The sequence below is a fragment of the Furipterus horrens genome, unplaced genomic scaffold (assembly GCF_987537825.1).
Source record: "Furipterus horrens unplaced genomic scaffold, mFurHor1.1.pri manual_scaffold_1, whole genome shotgun sequence".
In the NCBI taxonomy this organism is placed as follows: domain Eukaryota; kingdom Metazoa; phylum Chordata; class Mammalia; order Chiroptera; family Furipteridae; genus Furipterus; species Furipterus horrens.
This window is the reverse complement of record NW_028327171.1, coordinates 170,557,821-170,575,545: the sequence shown is the minus strand read 5'-3', so window position 1 is coordinate 170,575,545 and position 17,725 is coordinate 170,557,821. Positions and strand designations below refer to the sequence as shown.

The window sequence follows — 17,725 nt, the reverse complement described above, 5'->3', positions numbered from 1 at the left end:
TACTTGGTTTAGGTTTAGGGGTGAGAGTAACAGCAGAAAATTATTACCTAAGTTCTTTTACCCAATCAATACAAGCTCAAGTCCTTCGAAGTATTATGAAATGGAAGGTTTCACTCTCACTGTGTGTGTGTGTATGTGTTGTGACCGGGGGGGGGGGGGGGAGGGAGGAATATGTATGAGGTCTGTCTGGAAAAAGTCCAGCCATTGCTAACATAATGAGAACAGTTTACACAACACTGGCATAACCTGGCAGCCAAGGAGAGTAGGCTGGGATGTGCGTGCATGAACAATGATGACATAACTATACTAGTCAGTGGCGGTGGTAGATGCCACTGAGTGAGCATGTGTACTATGTGGCCATCACATCCAAAATGACTGAGCAAGTAGAGCAACAAACCTGCATCAGATTTTGCTTTAAACTTGAACATTCTTCCACAGAAGCTACTGGAATGATTCAGAAGGCCACAGCTTTGGGCAACTGGTGATTGGCATTTTCATCATGACAATGTGCCCACTCATGCATCACATCTCCTGCAGAGTTTTTTGGCAAAACATCAAGTCACCCAGGTGACTCAGCTCCCCTACAGCCCAGATTTGGCGCCCTATGACTTCTGGCTTTTCCACAAACTAAAATCACCTTAGAAAGGGAAGAGATTTCAGATTGTAGATAAGATTCAGGAAACTACAATGGGGCAACTGATGGCAATTAGAACTATGTGAGGTTCCAAGGTGACTACTCTGAAGGGGACTGAGATGTCATTGTCCTATGTACAATGTCTATTATATCTTAAATAAATGTCTCTATTTTTCATATCATGTGGCTGGATATTTTCTGGACAGACCCCATATGTAGTTAGCTATATGTGGTTGTGTGTCTCTATTTTTCATATTGCACAGTGGATACTTTCTAGACAGATCCTGTATGTATATATAGTTAGCTATATGCAGGTGTGTATATATATACATACATAGATATATACACACATATATATTATGAAAATCAGAGGAGCACACACTACACTAATACTTCACTATATTCACGACACAAGGTATTTTACCAGGCAAACACTTGAGGTAATACCAATACTTTGTGGATGAGGAAAGGAAAGCAAATCCAAGAGGAAATACAGCCATAAGAAAAATATTTATTTTCTTTTAAACTGAAATCATAAAGGTCTCTTTAATCAAAAACGATCTAACCACTTAGTTTCAAGGGGTATAATAAATACCAAGTCTATGTGGTAAGTAAAATTTAAATTTCCTGATGGCTTAACTAGAAGACTATTAAAATACCTGATGTTTGAAATCTGGTATCTTCTAGAAAATATCCAGTTTATGTATACCTGTCACGTTGTTTTAATCAATTTTATACATTTAGCTGATTCTTCTAAACAGATACTGGTCCGCTATATAGATGAAAATTGCTCCATGAAGTTTACATCAGATATCTGGAAAAGTCACATTTATAGTCATGGCTACTATCAGCTGTCAAGCCAAAGAATATTGAAGAAAACCAAGAATTTTTAATATATGCTGGTTAATTTATCATCTAAGTGACATATGTAGGATAACAAAAAATTGAAAATGGTTAAGCAAAATTCTGCCTTTTGAAAGGTTTTTTTTTCTGGTTTTATTTTTAGTTGCAACTATGATTTGAGAAGCAATGTTGAGAAAGCAAATTAGCAGGAACCATAAAAATAGAATTGCTAAATAAAGTTCACACAAAGATTTCTTTTCCCCTTCTGCAGGTTATTTAAAGCATTAATTTTTTTTATCAGTAATATACCAATATTTTAGTTTGTAATGAAAACGAGTTAAACCATCTATTCCAGGGTTTCTCAACACTGACTCTATTTACATTTGGGGCTGGATAATTCTTAATTTGGAGAGACTGTCCAATGCATTTAAAGATGTTTAACAGCATTCTCCCCAATAGATGCCAATAGCACGCTCCCCAACAGTTGTGATAACCAAAAATGTCCAAACATGGTCAAATGTCCTCTATAAGATAGAAATCTCCCCTAGTTAAGAACCACAATTTTCTTTTACTACCCAAGATACATTCCTACTTTGTGAAAATTACTTCAGTGCTTCCTAAACTCTGTTCTTTAGTTTTAAGAGCTCTTCACAGGGGATTCCCAGACAGCTTCAGCGGAGAGATCAGTAAACATACTAAAACCATATGCAGAATAGTCTGGGTATGTCTTTATTTGTTTGTGTGCACTGGAATGTGCTTCATCAGATCCTGAAAGAGTTATCCCAAAAATGGCAATTAAAAAGGGTTAAGAATTAGTGCTTCAACTAAAATATTCACTGTGCCTTGAGCCACCTTTTCAAAGCTACAGATTGAAAATACTAGTTTATACACAGCAAATAATTTGTGGATGCTAACAATTATTAGGCAAGACTGCTTTTGCTACACTTCTAAACCCTTCATTCAACATTTACTGACTACATTATATATTATAGGCACTATATTATTAGTATTTGAAAGCTAAACTTAAATTCCAGCTCCCTTGCCAAAAATAAATAAATTTTTTAATTGAAAAAAATTTTAAATAGTATAAAATCCATATTTATTTCCTATAACCAACTATAATTTCTCCTTGGAAATTAACATAAGAAAATACACTAGTTATAATATTAGTGCCTAAAGTAAAATAAAGGTAAATAAATAAAATAAACAATTTACATTATTGATAAGATATAAATCTTCTAAAAAATTCTTAGATACTCAAACTCAAATAAGTAAATTATTGTCCACATTTCTTTTCCCTTTCCTTCTTTTCCTACCTTAAACAAAACACAAATGTACCAAACGACATACTATGTATCAGACATAATTATTAAGCCCAGAGGTCATCAAGTTGAATAAAAAATATAATGAGATAATGAAGCGCCCAGCATCTTGTCCAGAAACAGGAAAAGTTCAGTTCCTTTTCTTCCTTTTCTATCCTCAAGATGCTCATAATCACATCTCCAATATAAATATGACATGTCTTAGATTTCTTTTTTAAGTTATCTTTTAGATGCTAGAAAAAAAAATCCTTTTTGATTCAAATTATGTAAGTTAACTAAAGAAACAGCAGCTAAATAAGTTCAAATGTTTGAATAATTATAATCCTATAATCTATATAAATATTTCTCTTTTTTTTTTAAGCAAACAATAGCCAAGTATCCTATTCTCCCTATAGTGCAGACTAAAATTTACAGGGCCACTAATCTTTTTGGATTAAACAACTGTGATAAACAACTTAAAGAGCTATTGCATTCAATAAGCAGTTTGGGGATAACAGACACTAATGTAATCAATAAGTATATAAAAAATGACTAAAGAAGAATATGTCTGTTTCAAGATTACCAAATGGATTAATGCTAGAATGAGTACAATGAGAAAAAGATGCTTTAAAATTGTAGTGAATAAATCTTTACAAATAAGTTAGAAAATAATTGTGTCCGTAAATGAACATACCAATACCATCATACCTAGCTAAAAGCAAAACTACTAAGAAGCACAAGTGCCTTTTTACAAAAAAGAATAAATAATGAAGATTTTTACATTTATATTATATACTGACAACAACTGAATAATATTACATAATAAAATTACCCTTCAGAGAAAAGATGTTATATTGATAATTGTAAATCACAGATGGTCTGGGGGGGGTGGACTGCAACTCAAAGTGAAAAATATTGCATTATTTATATATTTACCTGCACAGCAAGAGAAGCTGCATTGTCAGAAAGCAAAATTTGCTCCCCTGAAGAAATACAATAAAACGTTTCAGTCAAAATGATTGCTAAACAAGATATATTTTCATTTCTAAAAAATATTCCTATTTTTAAAAAAATATAGCCTTTCACCATTAATTATGAAGTTCTATATCAATGTTATTGTGTAATTAATTTTGATTATATTATCATTGTATGTAAATGATAAAACATGACTATTTCCTTTAAAATTGAAAATTTATCAGCAATATGTAATTAAAATCACTCATTTAAAAACAAATTCATTTTTCAAGTTTTCAAGATATAGTCCTCTTCTTTTCATCAAAATTAAGTCTATTTAAAAATTAAGTACTATCTATATCTACTCAAACCTCCCTAGTTAAAAGTAAAGCCATTCATAATCATATAAAACCAGCTTGTAGTTAATATCGCACAGTGTGTCTAGGTCTGTCATACAGAAGAAAGATGACAAGTTCGCTGCAATAAAAATTCCGTGCTTAGAAGACTAAGGCTGCTGCCTATTAGTCTTCATTACTTTGCAGTCTTCTGACAATTGCAGCAGGCTGCTGAGCCCCAAATGGGGTCCATAATGTGATCTGATGATATATGAAGAGCTGCTAAAGGGAGCCTGAACCATCCTAGCCTATACATTTTAACAGTTCCTTTTTACTGAGAGCCCACTTTACCACAGGACTTCAAAAATCTGCTGTGTCAGCTACTGGTGCAGTAAATCTGCCAACTGCTCCTGCAACCACATTTTACACTGCCTACAGCAGCCAATATAATGAGTCAATAATAAAGTAAGGACCTTATAAGCCATGAATAAGTTGGTTTACACTGGCAGATACAAGTTAGGGCAAAATCTCCTAGACAAATCACACAAGGGAATCCCTTTCTTTATGTTTTATGTTCTCCTTGCAGTAAATTATATTATTGAGGAACTTTTTTTTGGTAATAAATACATTTTGATGCAAAGCCATTTTTAATTGTGAACAAGTTCCTACCTTTCAGTTGCTGATATAATGTAGCATTTTCAGGCCAAGGTTCTGCAGCTGTGGAAACGAGATCGTGATAATTAGGTACATAGGGCAAAAACACATAAATAACCTACCAAATTAATAAAAACATACATTGACCTAGAGCACTTAAAGTCAATTGCCAAGGTTACCCTAACTGTGGCAACTAATCATACTACCTTAGATTCTATGGTAACCTGTATAAGTAGGTTAGATAATGTCTTAAATGAATGTTTGGTTTATTATTTGGTGGTAATTTTTGTTTTTTATGGGGAGGAGGTGGAAGACAACTTACCCAACCGAAAGTAAGAATAGAAAAAATGAAACAGCCTTTATGCTACTATTCCTTTAGCATTCCTTCAAACACAGACATCCAAAATACACTCATACACATAAAAAATACTGAATTTTGATTCACTATAAGAAAGTGAAAAAACTGTAAATGTTTAACAAAACAAATTTTCAAACAGATAACACTACCTGAATGAATCAAATGTATCTGTATGATGCTGTGCACATTGCCTTATAAACTGGTAGCATTTAAACATACAGAGGAATCCTGTTGTATTTTAGAACACTTCATTGCCTTGACCTATCACCACCACCCCACAAAATCAAAGGAGAGTAGCATGATGAAACAGTAAGTACCTATAATGTCAAAGTTGGTAAAGCTAATTTTAGGCCTAAAGCTATGCCTGACCTTGACTCTTAACTGTTCACCTACAGAAGGCTCTAGCTAGCTAGCTACAAAGAGAATAGCAACCTACCAGTGCTTGGAAAAAAACACTACATTTAAATTTTGTCTAATCAATGCACTAAGTAGCAATGTCTCCACTGATAGATTACACAGGATATCATTTGTTGAATTCTTCTTTGTAAAAGCCATAAAACATCAGAATCACCAATTCCAAAACAGTAACTACATTCATTCTCAGGAAAAAAGTAAATTAAGCATATGAAATCTGATATTAATTATTATTTTCTTATTATGTTTTAACTAAACTAGTTTCTGTGACATAGCAATGAGTTATTTTTTAATATATTACTGTAGCTGATTTTTAAAAGAAATTTATGTATATGCCCTCACCGGTGTGGCTCAGTTGGTTAGAATGTCGTCCTTTAACTGAAAGGTTGTGGGTTTGATTCTTGGTCAGGACACATATCCAGGTTTCAGGTTTGATACTGGTCCAGGTGCATAGATACAATCCTGGTCCAGGTGCATATGGGAAGCAACCAATCAATGTTTCTCTCTCACATCATTTCTCTCTTTCCCTTCCTCTCTCTCTAAAATCAATGAAAATATGTCCTTAGGTAAGCTTTTTTTTTTTTTTTAATTATGTATATGAAGCCTTTTTTTTTTTCCTTAGGATCACTTAAAATGCACTAAAACAGTCTCAGAGATAAAGGGGACCCCTTAATTTGCTTTTATTTACCCTTTAGAATGAAAAGGAAAACATACTAGTAGTATTATAAATTACAAATGCTGTTGTTGCTTTTGTTTAAGCTACACAAAATTAAACTCATCTGTAAAAGTAATACCATGAAATCATCACATAAATAATAAACCATACATAGTTTTGTATGCTGTTAGCCAAAATATTATACACATATGTAAAGGCTACTGAGTTTCAACTCACATACCAAAAAGGCTGTGAAACTAAATATTTATTATAATACTGTAAACTTTTTAACAAAATAAAATTTTAGTAAGAACTCAATTAACCTGTGAAACATAGTTTTAGAAAAGTCAGGAAAACAAAAACTGGCATCAGCAAATTACTCAGAAACAGCCTTTTAGGATAAATTGTATGGTCAGCACACCTACACTGTTTACATCTGTATGAGAAACAATACAACGAGGTTCATTCCTTATAAGGTCCTACATCACCAAAGATTCAATTATATGCATTATATTAATATTATTAAAGCAATAAAGCATAGAAATAAAATTTGCAAAAACTGCAAAGATATTGAAGCTAAGTTCCGAGGACATATGTGTTGTAGGCATCTTGTGTATGCTACACTGTACCATGCTGTGCATATAGCTGGTGTTCATTAATTGTGCATGGAAAGAAAAGAGATATTTTAGTTAAACCTACCACTCTAGTCCCTAAATATTCTGGCTAATCAAAATTTTGCTGAACTTAATATTACCAACTATGTTAAAGAAATGAGGTGTTCTAATAAATATTCTGGTAATTTAAACTGTCAGCTGTTTTGTATACATACTAGACATAGATTAAAATTTTTTAAATCAATGGAATAATATATCCTTAACATTAAGTACATGCTGAGTATAATTTAAGTGTTCTTTGATACATCAAAAACTACCACACTACTCTGCAATACAGAGTTCTCATATAGACAGTAATTTATGTGTTCAGTAATTCCAGTTAAAAGTTAATTTATCACCCTGGCTGCCATGGCTCAGTAGGTTGAGTGCCAGCCTGAGAACTGAAAGGTCACCAGTTTGATTCCTAGTCGGGGCACATGCCTGGGTTGTGGGCCAGGTCCCTGACTGAGGGCATATGAGAGGCAGCCAATCAATGTTTCTCTCACACATCAATGTTCCTCTCACTCTTTCTCCCTCCCTTCCCCTCGCTCTAAAAAATAAATATATATTTTTTAAAAGTGAATTTATCATCATCCCCATGGATTCTCCAGATCTACTACATGATACATATGTGAAAGTAAAAGAAATCTTGCAACATATTACCTGACTGAAAATAAGAATAAAGAAGTTACCTACAAATACTAAAAGCTTTGTTATTAAGAACCTAAAGCTGAAAATGGGGGTGAAAGTGTTATGCTTTTCTTGATCCAAGGTGCAAACTATGTTCCATCTCAGAAATTATTACTGAAAATAAATTCTCAGAAAGTAACTGCCAAAACATCTGATGTTATCTTCACAAATAGAACTTACCATTTAAAAAAAGAAGGCAAGAAGACTGAGAGAAACCTATATAATCATGTTATTTTAACAGTCTAAAATTCCAGTGCATCCATAGACCAGGAGGCAAGAAATGGTAAAGGAGGCAGAGAATGAGCCTCTGCCTATCTCACCCATGAGCAGCACAGAGTATACAAGTATTGCTGATTTAAATGTGTCACCTACATAAACCAGTCAAATAATTACATTTTAAGCATGACATGGGACAAGAAATGGCTAAGAAATTGGGACAACTGTAAAGCATAATCAATAAAGCATATTTAAAAAAAAAAATGGCTAGCATGCTATTCAACAGAGCGCCCAAAGTGAAAATCTTAAGTTGTATGGATCTACAAATCAATTATCCAGGTTTCTATATAGGAAACGAGCTCTACAACTACCTTCGTAAATCAGTCCATGAATAAAGAGATTATCCATGCATAAAGCCTATTTCCTTGTTTGGATAATATTAACTAAAACCTTTATATTGAGAAAGCTTATAATGTGAAAAAAAAAAAAAAGTCCAAAAATACAACCTCCTCACCCCTCTTTCCCAAGTTTAGGCAAGTCAATACCTACCCCTTGGTTCTGACCACATGAGAGGTTAAGAACTTAAAATTACAGTACTGACAACAAACCTTAAAAATCTGTAGTATTTGAAAAGAAAAATCTTCTTAAAACAATAAGACATTTTCATCATGTATGAGTTTTACTTTATTCAACCTAAAATGTTTTAGATCACAGACTAATTCAACAGTAAATAAAATTTCATAATGCAGCCATCCTATTCTCAATTTCTATCATCAAAAGCACTCCCTGACATGAAGTACCTTTTTAAGCCTGCCTTAGGGAAGGGCCAGCCTTAGAATAAATACAGAAGGTGAAGCTCAAAGTTTCTGAAAAGAAGGCTGGTAAGAAATGGGGATTCAAAGAGAACGTTGTCTAATGCTGTCAAGGTGCAAGTTACTGATATTATTAGTATGTCAGAAGTAAACTTCATGCTTAAAGTTTGTGTGGCTCTTGGAATAAAGATCAGAATCATCACCTTGGCCTTACACATCACCCTCTCTGCCTCTCTGGCTTCATCATGCCTCCATCCCACTCACTCTGTACTCCAGCCACACTGGCCTTCCAGTTCCTGAATGCACCACATTCCTTCCTGCACTAGAGATTTATTTGGGATGTTTTTTCTGTCTTGGGGCAATCTTCCCATTCTACTGGGTCCTCACATGTCTGCTCAAACATCCCTTCCTGAGGCTGCACCAATTTCATGCACAGGCAACCTGAGCAGTTTGCACAGGGCCTACACTTAGGCTCCACCCTTGGTTTAATGTTCTGCTATCCCAGTCCTGAAATATTTTGAAACGGGGGCCTCTTGTTTTCATTTTGCACTGGGTCCTACAGCCCATCTTGTCCTCAGGGAAACCTTCTTTGACCTCTCTCAATAGTTCAAACACTTTCTTTACAAGCTTGAATAGCATGCACACTCCATTGTACCACCTATCAGAGTCAAAATTCTTACATGGAAGTGAGAACTATTTGATTATCTTCCTAAGTAGAATATAAAAACACCATAAATCCAGTGTTCATGTCTGATTTTTGTTACCACTTTACCGCTAGAACCCAGCACCTAACAGGCAATCAGTCAGTAGATGTTGGCTGAATAAATGTTTCTTTTTATTATTACCACTATCAGTATTATTATTATGCTGTACCAGTTATGCTAAGATTGCAGCCAGGAAGATAGGGAAACTACACAACATGCTCCAAAAAAGAAAACTTTACCCAGAGAACATCAACACTATAACAAATAACACAACTGTAAGAATATTAAACAGCTGCCTGAAACAGTTGGCAGAATGTAATTCTATAAACTTACTTATGTACTGACCCTAACACTGGAAATCTGTTTCTAAATTTTATATAAAATATGCAATTTTCATGAGATATTACTGTTGTAACACTCCTAAAACTAACATAAGGCCTTTAACCAACTGTTAAGTAATCTCATTAATACCCTTTTCAGTCTATAACTAACCCAGAGATCACCACTTTTTAAATTTCATGTCCCCATCAATAAAATATTGGAGCATGGCGGCCCAAACAGATTTAGAAATCATATGGTTAGTATTCCTGAGCTAATAAATCACATATATTATAAAACATACACTAAAAAAGAAAGTGGAGTTAAAAAAATTGAAATCCAAGTTCCAATATTTTTATGACCATACTTCAAAGAACTGTCTTGCATAACACAGGATGTATATGCCCCACCCCACTTTGGAAAACACTGACTACTTTTCTGAAATTTTAGCAGGGAACCCAGCCATTCATGTACCCTTGAACAAAGAAGAGTCCTCCTCTATTTTAGTAAAATCCTTTTTTGACTACAGAAAAAGCTTGGAAAGAACACACAGAAATTAATGGGAAGAAGGAGGGATATCTGCCTACCTTATTCTACCTACAATAGGACCCTCACAGCCTACGAAAGCAACTAAAATTTCCCCCATACATTTCATACTCTCTCATATTCATGGCTTTGCTCAAACCACTCCCCTCTCTCCAGAATACTCCAGCAGCACAAACTTAAATCCTATACCTGTCTCACGACCAACTTAAAATGCTACCTCCATCAAGAAAGCTTTTGTACCTAAACAAATCTAATTTATCCTTTATCTATACTGTCTATAGCAGTTTGTCCTTGTCTTAGATCCTGTATTACTTTCTACTCTATTCTATTATCATGTCAATATCTTATCTCCCTTTCCAGGCAGTAAGTTCCTAGAATGTGAAAAATTCCTATGCTCCTAAGATTATTTATTAAAGACAGCTTCTCAAACACTTCAAAATGAACATGGTATAATGTATGCCAAAATATGAAATTAAAATTAAGCAAGATTTAAATTTTTGGGTCAAAGTTTAAAGTTAATATCTTTATTACAAGAATTCCAAAGTAAAACAACCCACCTTTCAGAAGTTTATTCTTTCACAGTAAGAAACTACTATAACATTTTCACACCAAAGCAGTAAGTTACTCTAAGGTACTCTTTAGTGACCTATCTTAACTCAGTCTTTAAAATTATAATGACTTCTTATTCTCTAGCAAAAGACCCATGAAATTTTTTTATCATTTTATTATAAAGAAGAAACATATTCCTATCTTACAGATATAAAGAACATCTAGAAATAAGGCAAATATCAGAGCACCACATAACAAAGTTTCTATCAAATTAACATTTTATTAAAAGTCTTTTACCCACTCAGTCCTTTACCTACTTTCCAATTTTGCCCAGACAAAAATGATTATTTTATATTTAGTGTCTCTTTTACCAGGAGCAAAGAATTTGCCTCTTAAGGTTTCAGTCTTCAGTGGAATAGAAAGTTGTTGATTTTTTATCCAAACAGGTGTTTTTAAATTTTTTAAAGAAACTTTCTCCATCTCTAACAGTATTTAGGTTGAACAGCAAAGTTTTAAAAGAAGAGAGCAGGGATTTATATCCTTGGACTTTTGAAAGCCATAAAATAAAATCCATAAGTAAGTAAATTCGTATTAGAAATGCACACATGGTAAAGTAACACCCACAGCCCCCCAAAATACATATTTGCTTCTCATTTAATTATCTTTAAGGTTCCTATTACTTATAATCTTTATCAAAAAAATACAATCTAACAAAACAATCAATATTCTTCACTGATCCATCATAATTCTTAGAGAAATGACTACTGGCAAATAAATTCTAGGGGTATATACATACCTAGATCTCTTAAAGACTCTACAATTTTTACCTGCAGTATTCAGTCAATTACCATGTTGGGTGATAAGTCATTGTGGTAGCAGATGATCTACCTATTCTATTCAATTCAGGGTAAGTCACAGTATAAAAGTGCTATGACCTAATAAATAAGTATAATTCCAAAATCCATCTCTTGATGATCTAATCTAAGAGGACAAGAGAAAGGTCATGAAAAGAAGTACCCTGTGTTGTTGTTGGTGGTTTTTAAGTTCTGCATTCTTAATGCACAACATGACTCCTCTGGCATATGAACGTAGGTGAAGACATAATTTGTAGAATAATAGGCACCAATATTGCACACTGCTTCAGTGCTGTCATATTTCCAATCTATCAAATTGATTAATGTTATAATAACCCTACACAAACCTATCATTTGTGCACTAATGAAGTCAAACCCAGTTTATCCTTAAGCAATTGGATTTCAAAAGCTCATTGATGTCATCTCTTCAGCTTTCCAAGATAATGTAGACAGTGTCATACAAAAGGAGTAAGAAACATGTGCAGCCTATCCTCCAAATTTGAATGGCTTCCTGCCAAAGGTGTGTAAATACAAATACTACTAATATAACAAAATGCTCAAGGAGCATTTGACAGCTCTTAAACATGGACAGGTTACTGCAAAACACGTGGAAGAAGGAAGGAAATAAATTTACTAGTTTGACCTAAATACTATTCTGATGATTTCAGTGATGTCAACAGACATTAATTTCAAAGCCTATCAAGTTTTAGGCAGTTATGATATAAAGGCCTCATTTAAAGTAGATCTTAAAGATGTTTAGACTTAAAATATGATGACACGTAACTTTATCAAAACTATAATTTTAAGAGCTATGAGCTATGTATTAGATTCAACAGCAATTCAACCTACAAACTACAGTACAGCTCAAGATAACACCATATTTCAGATAACACTGATAATGAAATGATTAAATAGTGATGCCCTCGAGCTACTGTTTCATAGGGGATATTTAATGATATTACACAAGGTATGTAAGCAGGAAGTGACTCTTCCCATAAAAAGTTTAAAACCAACCTCGCATCACCCCAACAGTCGAGATCAATGTTCATTGTCAGAAAGTGGCTCATGATGAAAACTGGAGAAGCACAGTGTCGTCGTCGGCAGCCGTCCGTCTCGAGAGACGATGGTGTAGCTTCTTAAGAGTCTATCTGCACTGCTGAGAATGGTTGTGCAGTCTGACTCGGGAGTGACACGGTATCTGTCTCCTCCCGTGTTGAATCGACATCTTGCGATGACGCTGGAGTGTCCTCTCCAGTGAAGCTGAAGCTACAGAGCCTGGGCAGGGTGATATGGAGGGTCTGCTGTTGCCCATGCAGCAGACCCCCCCCTCTCTTCGCATCTGAAGGATCCAAGGGAAAGACGGAGTCAATACAGCTTGGCTTCAGGTGCGCCGCAGGAGTTGCCGGTGTTGACTACAACGTCAAACCGCCTTAGGGACTCCGGCTCCGGATTTTCTGTCGGGGTTTACTCCCTTAGCCTTTCCCCTGAAGAGGTATGCCGCAAGGCAGCGGAGGTTTTTTGGAGTCAGAGTTTTCCTTCTCTGATGTGCCCTGACTGGAAGATCGAACCAGCGACACTTAGCTCGCAGGCCGACGCTCAATCCACTGAGCCAAACCAGCCAGGGCTTAGAAGCACAGTGTAACGCTGTCATTTCCATAAACCTAAAAAACTGGCAGGTAGCATTTTGCATCCTTAGCAGTAAGGCTACTTAGTATACATCAGAATATGTGAAAAACTTTTATAATTCAATAATAAAAAAAGACAAATATCCCCCAAAGTTTTTATGGGCATAAGATTTGAATAGATATTTCAGGAGATGATGGCCAAGATACTCAATATCATTAGTCATTAGGGAAATACAAATCAAAATCACAACATACCATTTCACACCCACTAGAATGGCTATATCAACGAGAAAAAATAACAAATGTTTAGAGGATGTAAAAAATTTGGAATTTTCACACATAGCTCATGGAAATATAAAAATTTTGGTAACTTCTCAAATGTTAAACACAGAATTACCATATGACCCAGCAATTCTATTCCTAGGTGTTCACTCTGGAGAAATGAAAAAACATATACCCACACAAAGACCTGTAAGTGAATGTTCACAGCAGCATTATTCACAATAATAAAAAAGTGGAAACAACCCAAGTAACCATCAAGTAGTGAATGGATAAATAAAATGTGGGATATCCATAAAATACAATACTATTCTTCAATAAAAAGGAACCAAGTATTAATACATGCTACAATAGAAATGAGCTCAAAAGCATTATGCTCAATGAAAAAAGCCAGACACTAAAGAAAACATTGTATGAAGTGATTGTAAGTAGGCAAGGGATTTCTTTTCTAGAGTGATGAAAAGGTTCTACAATTAAAATGTAGTAATAATCACAATTCTGTAAATATGCTAAAAATCCTTAAATTATACATTTAAAAGGATATTTAAATTATATCTCAATAAAGCTGAGGTAAACAGAAAGTTTTAAGACTCTTACTGCATTTATTATGCACATAAGTCTTGACATATTAACTATCTCACAATTTTATGAGACAGACACATTATTATCCCTATTTTACAATAAGAAAATTGAGACACAAGCATAAGTAATTTGTCCCAAGTCACATTGCTAGTAAGTGACAAGTAGTCTGACTCGAGTAAGTGAACACAGAAATATGTTAGCTAACATTTTCTGGATCCCACAATAAACATTCTTGGGTAATAATTAATTTGAGAATTAAGGCAATTATAATCATTCCACAACAGTTGTTTTCAACTCTTATTGTATAAGAATCACCTGAGGAACTTCATAAAACTGTGTAGTTCCACCAAACCCAAAACTCAGAGATTCTAATACTGCAGACATGAGGACCAAGAATCCAGTCATGGCCACAAGCACTCCCAGGAAATAAGATGTATATAATATATGAACACCACAAAAAAATAGATTTTACCCAGGACACAGAATGCACTTGAAATAATATTGAGTTCTTTTCACTTCTTTCATTCATTTGCCTCAAAGAATGTGGTATTGAGGATCTGTGTACATTAATTTTATTCAAGAGTATTTCTGTCCGTCTTATTCTACTTAAGTATTTGCGGATATGGCTTAAAGCCATGCTTTTACAAGATGACTTTGTAATGTGTTGCAATTTTATAGTGTTCCAGAATAAGTCTTTAAGATTAATGAACTGAGACCTTACTCATTTTGGAACCAAAGTGGCTAAATGATACTTTTTCCATTAGATGCAATCAATAAGGAAAGTAAAATTAAGTTAGTAATTATGAGACCTGAACATAAGCCATCTAAATCTATATATGTGAAACTAGAGATCAATTTCAAAATGTTATTCAAGGATCAATTTCATAAAACTGACAAATTTCTGGAGGTTAACAAGGGTCAAGAAAACAAATTCACATCATCAACAAGCCAATAACTCAAGCTAAAGTGAACACAAGTTAAATTTAAAACCTTCCATTCCTTCTTCATAGGTATCCATGTGTCTTCTCAAATGGTATGCTTAGACTCTGTACCATTATAAAAATGAACAACCACTTTTCATTAGTTTTCAATAAAAAGCAGGCCAATTACATGTGATTATAAAAAGATATGACCCTTGTAGCTAGGACTCAAAATTGGAATTATTTTTAAAGGTTACCTGAAATTCATAAAAGAAATACTAACACCATGTCTGAGCTTTTCTCAGAAACAAAGATGAATATGAGATCAATAGCAGAACTATACAAAAACAGCTGGTTAAGATTAGAAGTGTAATTTCTGGCCAAAAAATAGAAGACAAACAGCCCCACACAGGTATCAGACCTCAACAATGTTAACAATGTTAACCTTCAAGGTTTAATGGTTCTCTAAATCTAATCCTAGAACATAGAAAATAGATTTCCGTCAAACTAAGGAGCAATTCCCCCTACTACTCTAAGCCAAACACAATCATTGCAGTACCTTTTTTTTTTTTTTACTTATTTTATTAAATTTATTGGGGTGACATTGGTTTAAACGGTCATTTAGGTTTCAGGTGTATACTTTTACAATACATGATCTGTATATTGCATTGTGTGCCCACCACCCAAAGTCAAATCACCCTCTGTCACCACATATTTAGCCCCCTTTACCCTTTAGTACCACCACCTCACTCCCTCTGGTAACCACAAAGCTGTTGTCTGTGTCTCTGTGTTTCAGCCACATATGAGTGAAATCATATGGTTCTTAGCTTTTTCTGACTGACTTAATTTGCTTAGCATATTTTCAAGATCCATCCACGTTGTCACAAATGGCTGAGTAGTAGTATTCCATTGTACATATGTACCATATCTTCTTTATACAATCCTCTGTCAAAGGACACTTTGGTTGTCTCCATGTCTTGACCACTGCAAATAAAGCAGCAATGAACATAGGGGTGCATATATCTTTGCAAATAAATGTTTTCAAATTTTTGGGGTAGATACCCAGAAGAGGGACTGCTGAGTCATATGGTAACTCTATTCTTAATTTTCTGAGGAAATGCCATACTGTTTTCCATAGTGGCTGTTCCAGTCTACATTCCCACCAGCAGTGAATAAGAGTTCCTTTTTCTACACAACCTCACCAACACTTGTTATTACCTGTCTTGATGATAATAGTCATTCTAACAGCTGTAAGGTAGTATATCATTGTAGTTTTGATTTACATTTCCCTAATAGCACGTATTTTTTTAAGTATCTGCTATTTGCCAACTATTTTAAGTACTGTACTTGCATATACTAACTCTCTCACATCAAGCTAGGTAACCAAAGAACTTTCTATTCCTCCTTCCTCACTCTTCCCAAATAGCCATGAAACACATGATCCCCTACAGAGGGTTCGATCTGTCATTACATCTCCTGAAATCCTGGCAGAACTGAAAGACTCCCCCAGAGCAAACAAACAAAAAACATGGTAACACAGCCTAATCATCACAGAATTTCTTTATGAATAGGAGTTCAGAAGTGGGAAATCCTCAGAAACATAGAAAAATATATATACTTAATGCATTTAACTGAAAAAACAAGTTATTAAACTTCTAAAATATACCAGAGACTGTAATAAAAAAAAATAAAGATGAATATAAAATTGTCATTGCTCTCTAGAACCTAATCTTGCTGCGCAAGTTGGGGGCCCAGTGGTGGGTGGCTGAAAAGAATAGGACTGAGATATACATAACCATTTATAACACAGTAAATGAATGCAGGTGGTATAGGGAAAAAACATAGGTCTTGAAATCAGACATATCTGGGCTCCTCTCCCAGCTCTACAACTTATTGTCTGAGTCACCTTAGCCAAGTTGCTTAACCTCTTCTTGCCTCAATTACCTCATCAGTAAAAAGGAGAAGGAAAACTCTGACTCCAAAAAACCTCCGCTACCTTGCGGCATACCTCTTCAGGGGAAAGGCTAAGGGAGTAAACCCCGACAGAAAATCCGGAGCCGGAGTCCCTAAGGCGGTTTGACGTTGTAGTCAACACCGGCAACTCCTGCGGCGCACCTGAAGCCAAGCTGTATTGACTCCGTCTTTCCCTTGGACCCTTCAGCTGCGAAGAGAGGGGGGGTCTGCTGCATGGGCAACAGCAGACCCTCCATATCACCCTGCCCAGGCTCTGTAGCTTCAGCTTCACTGGAGAGGACACTCCAGTGTCATCGCAAGATGTCGATTCAACACGGGAGGAGACAGATACCGTGTCACTCCTGAGTCGGACTGCACAGCCATTCTCGGCGGTGCAGATAGACTCTTAAGAAGCTACACCATCGTCTCTCGAGACGGACGGCTGCCAACGAAAAAGGAGAAATATTACTTACCTTACAAGGTTGGAAGAATAAAATTAGATAAGTTATACAAGTGCCATATACAGTCTCTAGCTCACAGAATGTACTCAATCAAAAATTATTAATATAAGCATCAGACAGGAAGTATGTTTAAAGCACTATAGGAATCTTCTTGAAGAAATAACTAAATCTACCTGATGAAGACAGGAAAGAATTCACAAGAGGAGATGAAATCTGAACTGGGTCCAAAAAATAATCACAAGTGTGACAGACGAAAGGTGGAGGGGCAGGGAGAGGAGTTGAGATGTTCACTAAAAATCTAACACCCCTAATTCAGTTTGAAAGAAGGAAGGTAAAACGCTTAGTAAAGGCACCCTAAATTAGCATTTCTATTATTTTATTTTTTTAAATGTTTATTAATTTTAGAGAGAGCGAG

At 35.0% G+C, this 17,725-nt stretch overlaps 1 protein-coding gene across 2 annotated transcripts in view; it reads right to left on the bottom strand.

The window, feature by feature from the left end:
* MTX2 (metaxin 2) overlaps window positions 1-17,725 on the bottom strand; it is a 58,391-nt gene that overhangs the window by 30,103 nt on the left and 10,563 nt on the right. For both annotated transcript variants that reach the window (XM_090268030.1, XM_090268027.1), the window contains exons 2-3: window positions 4,737-4,784; window positions 3,715-3,761 (exon numbers count right to left, since the gene is read on the bottom strand). In XM_090268030.1, coding sequence (XP_090124156.1) covers window positions 3,715-3,761; window positions 4,737-4,784 — 95 coding nt within the window. The remainder of the gene's footprint in view (window positions 1-3,714; window positions 3,762-4,736; window positions 4,785-17,725) is intronic.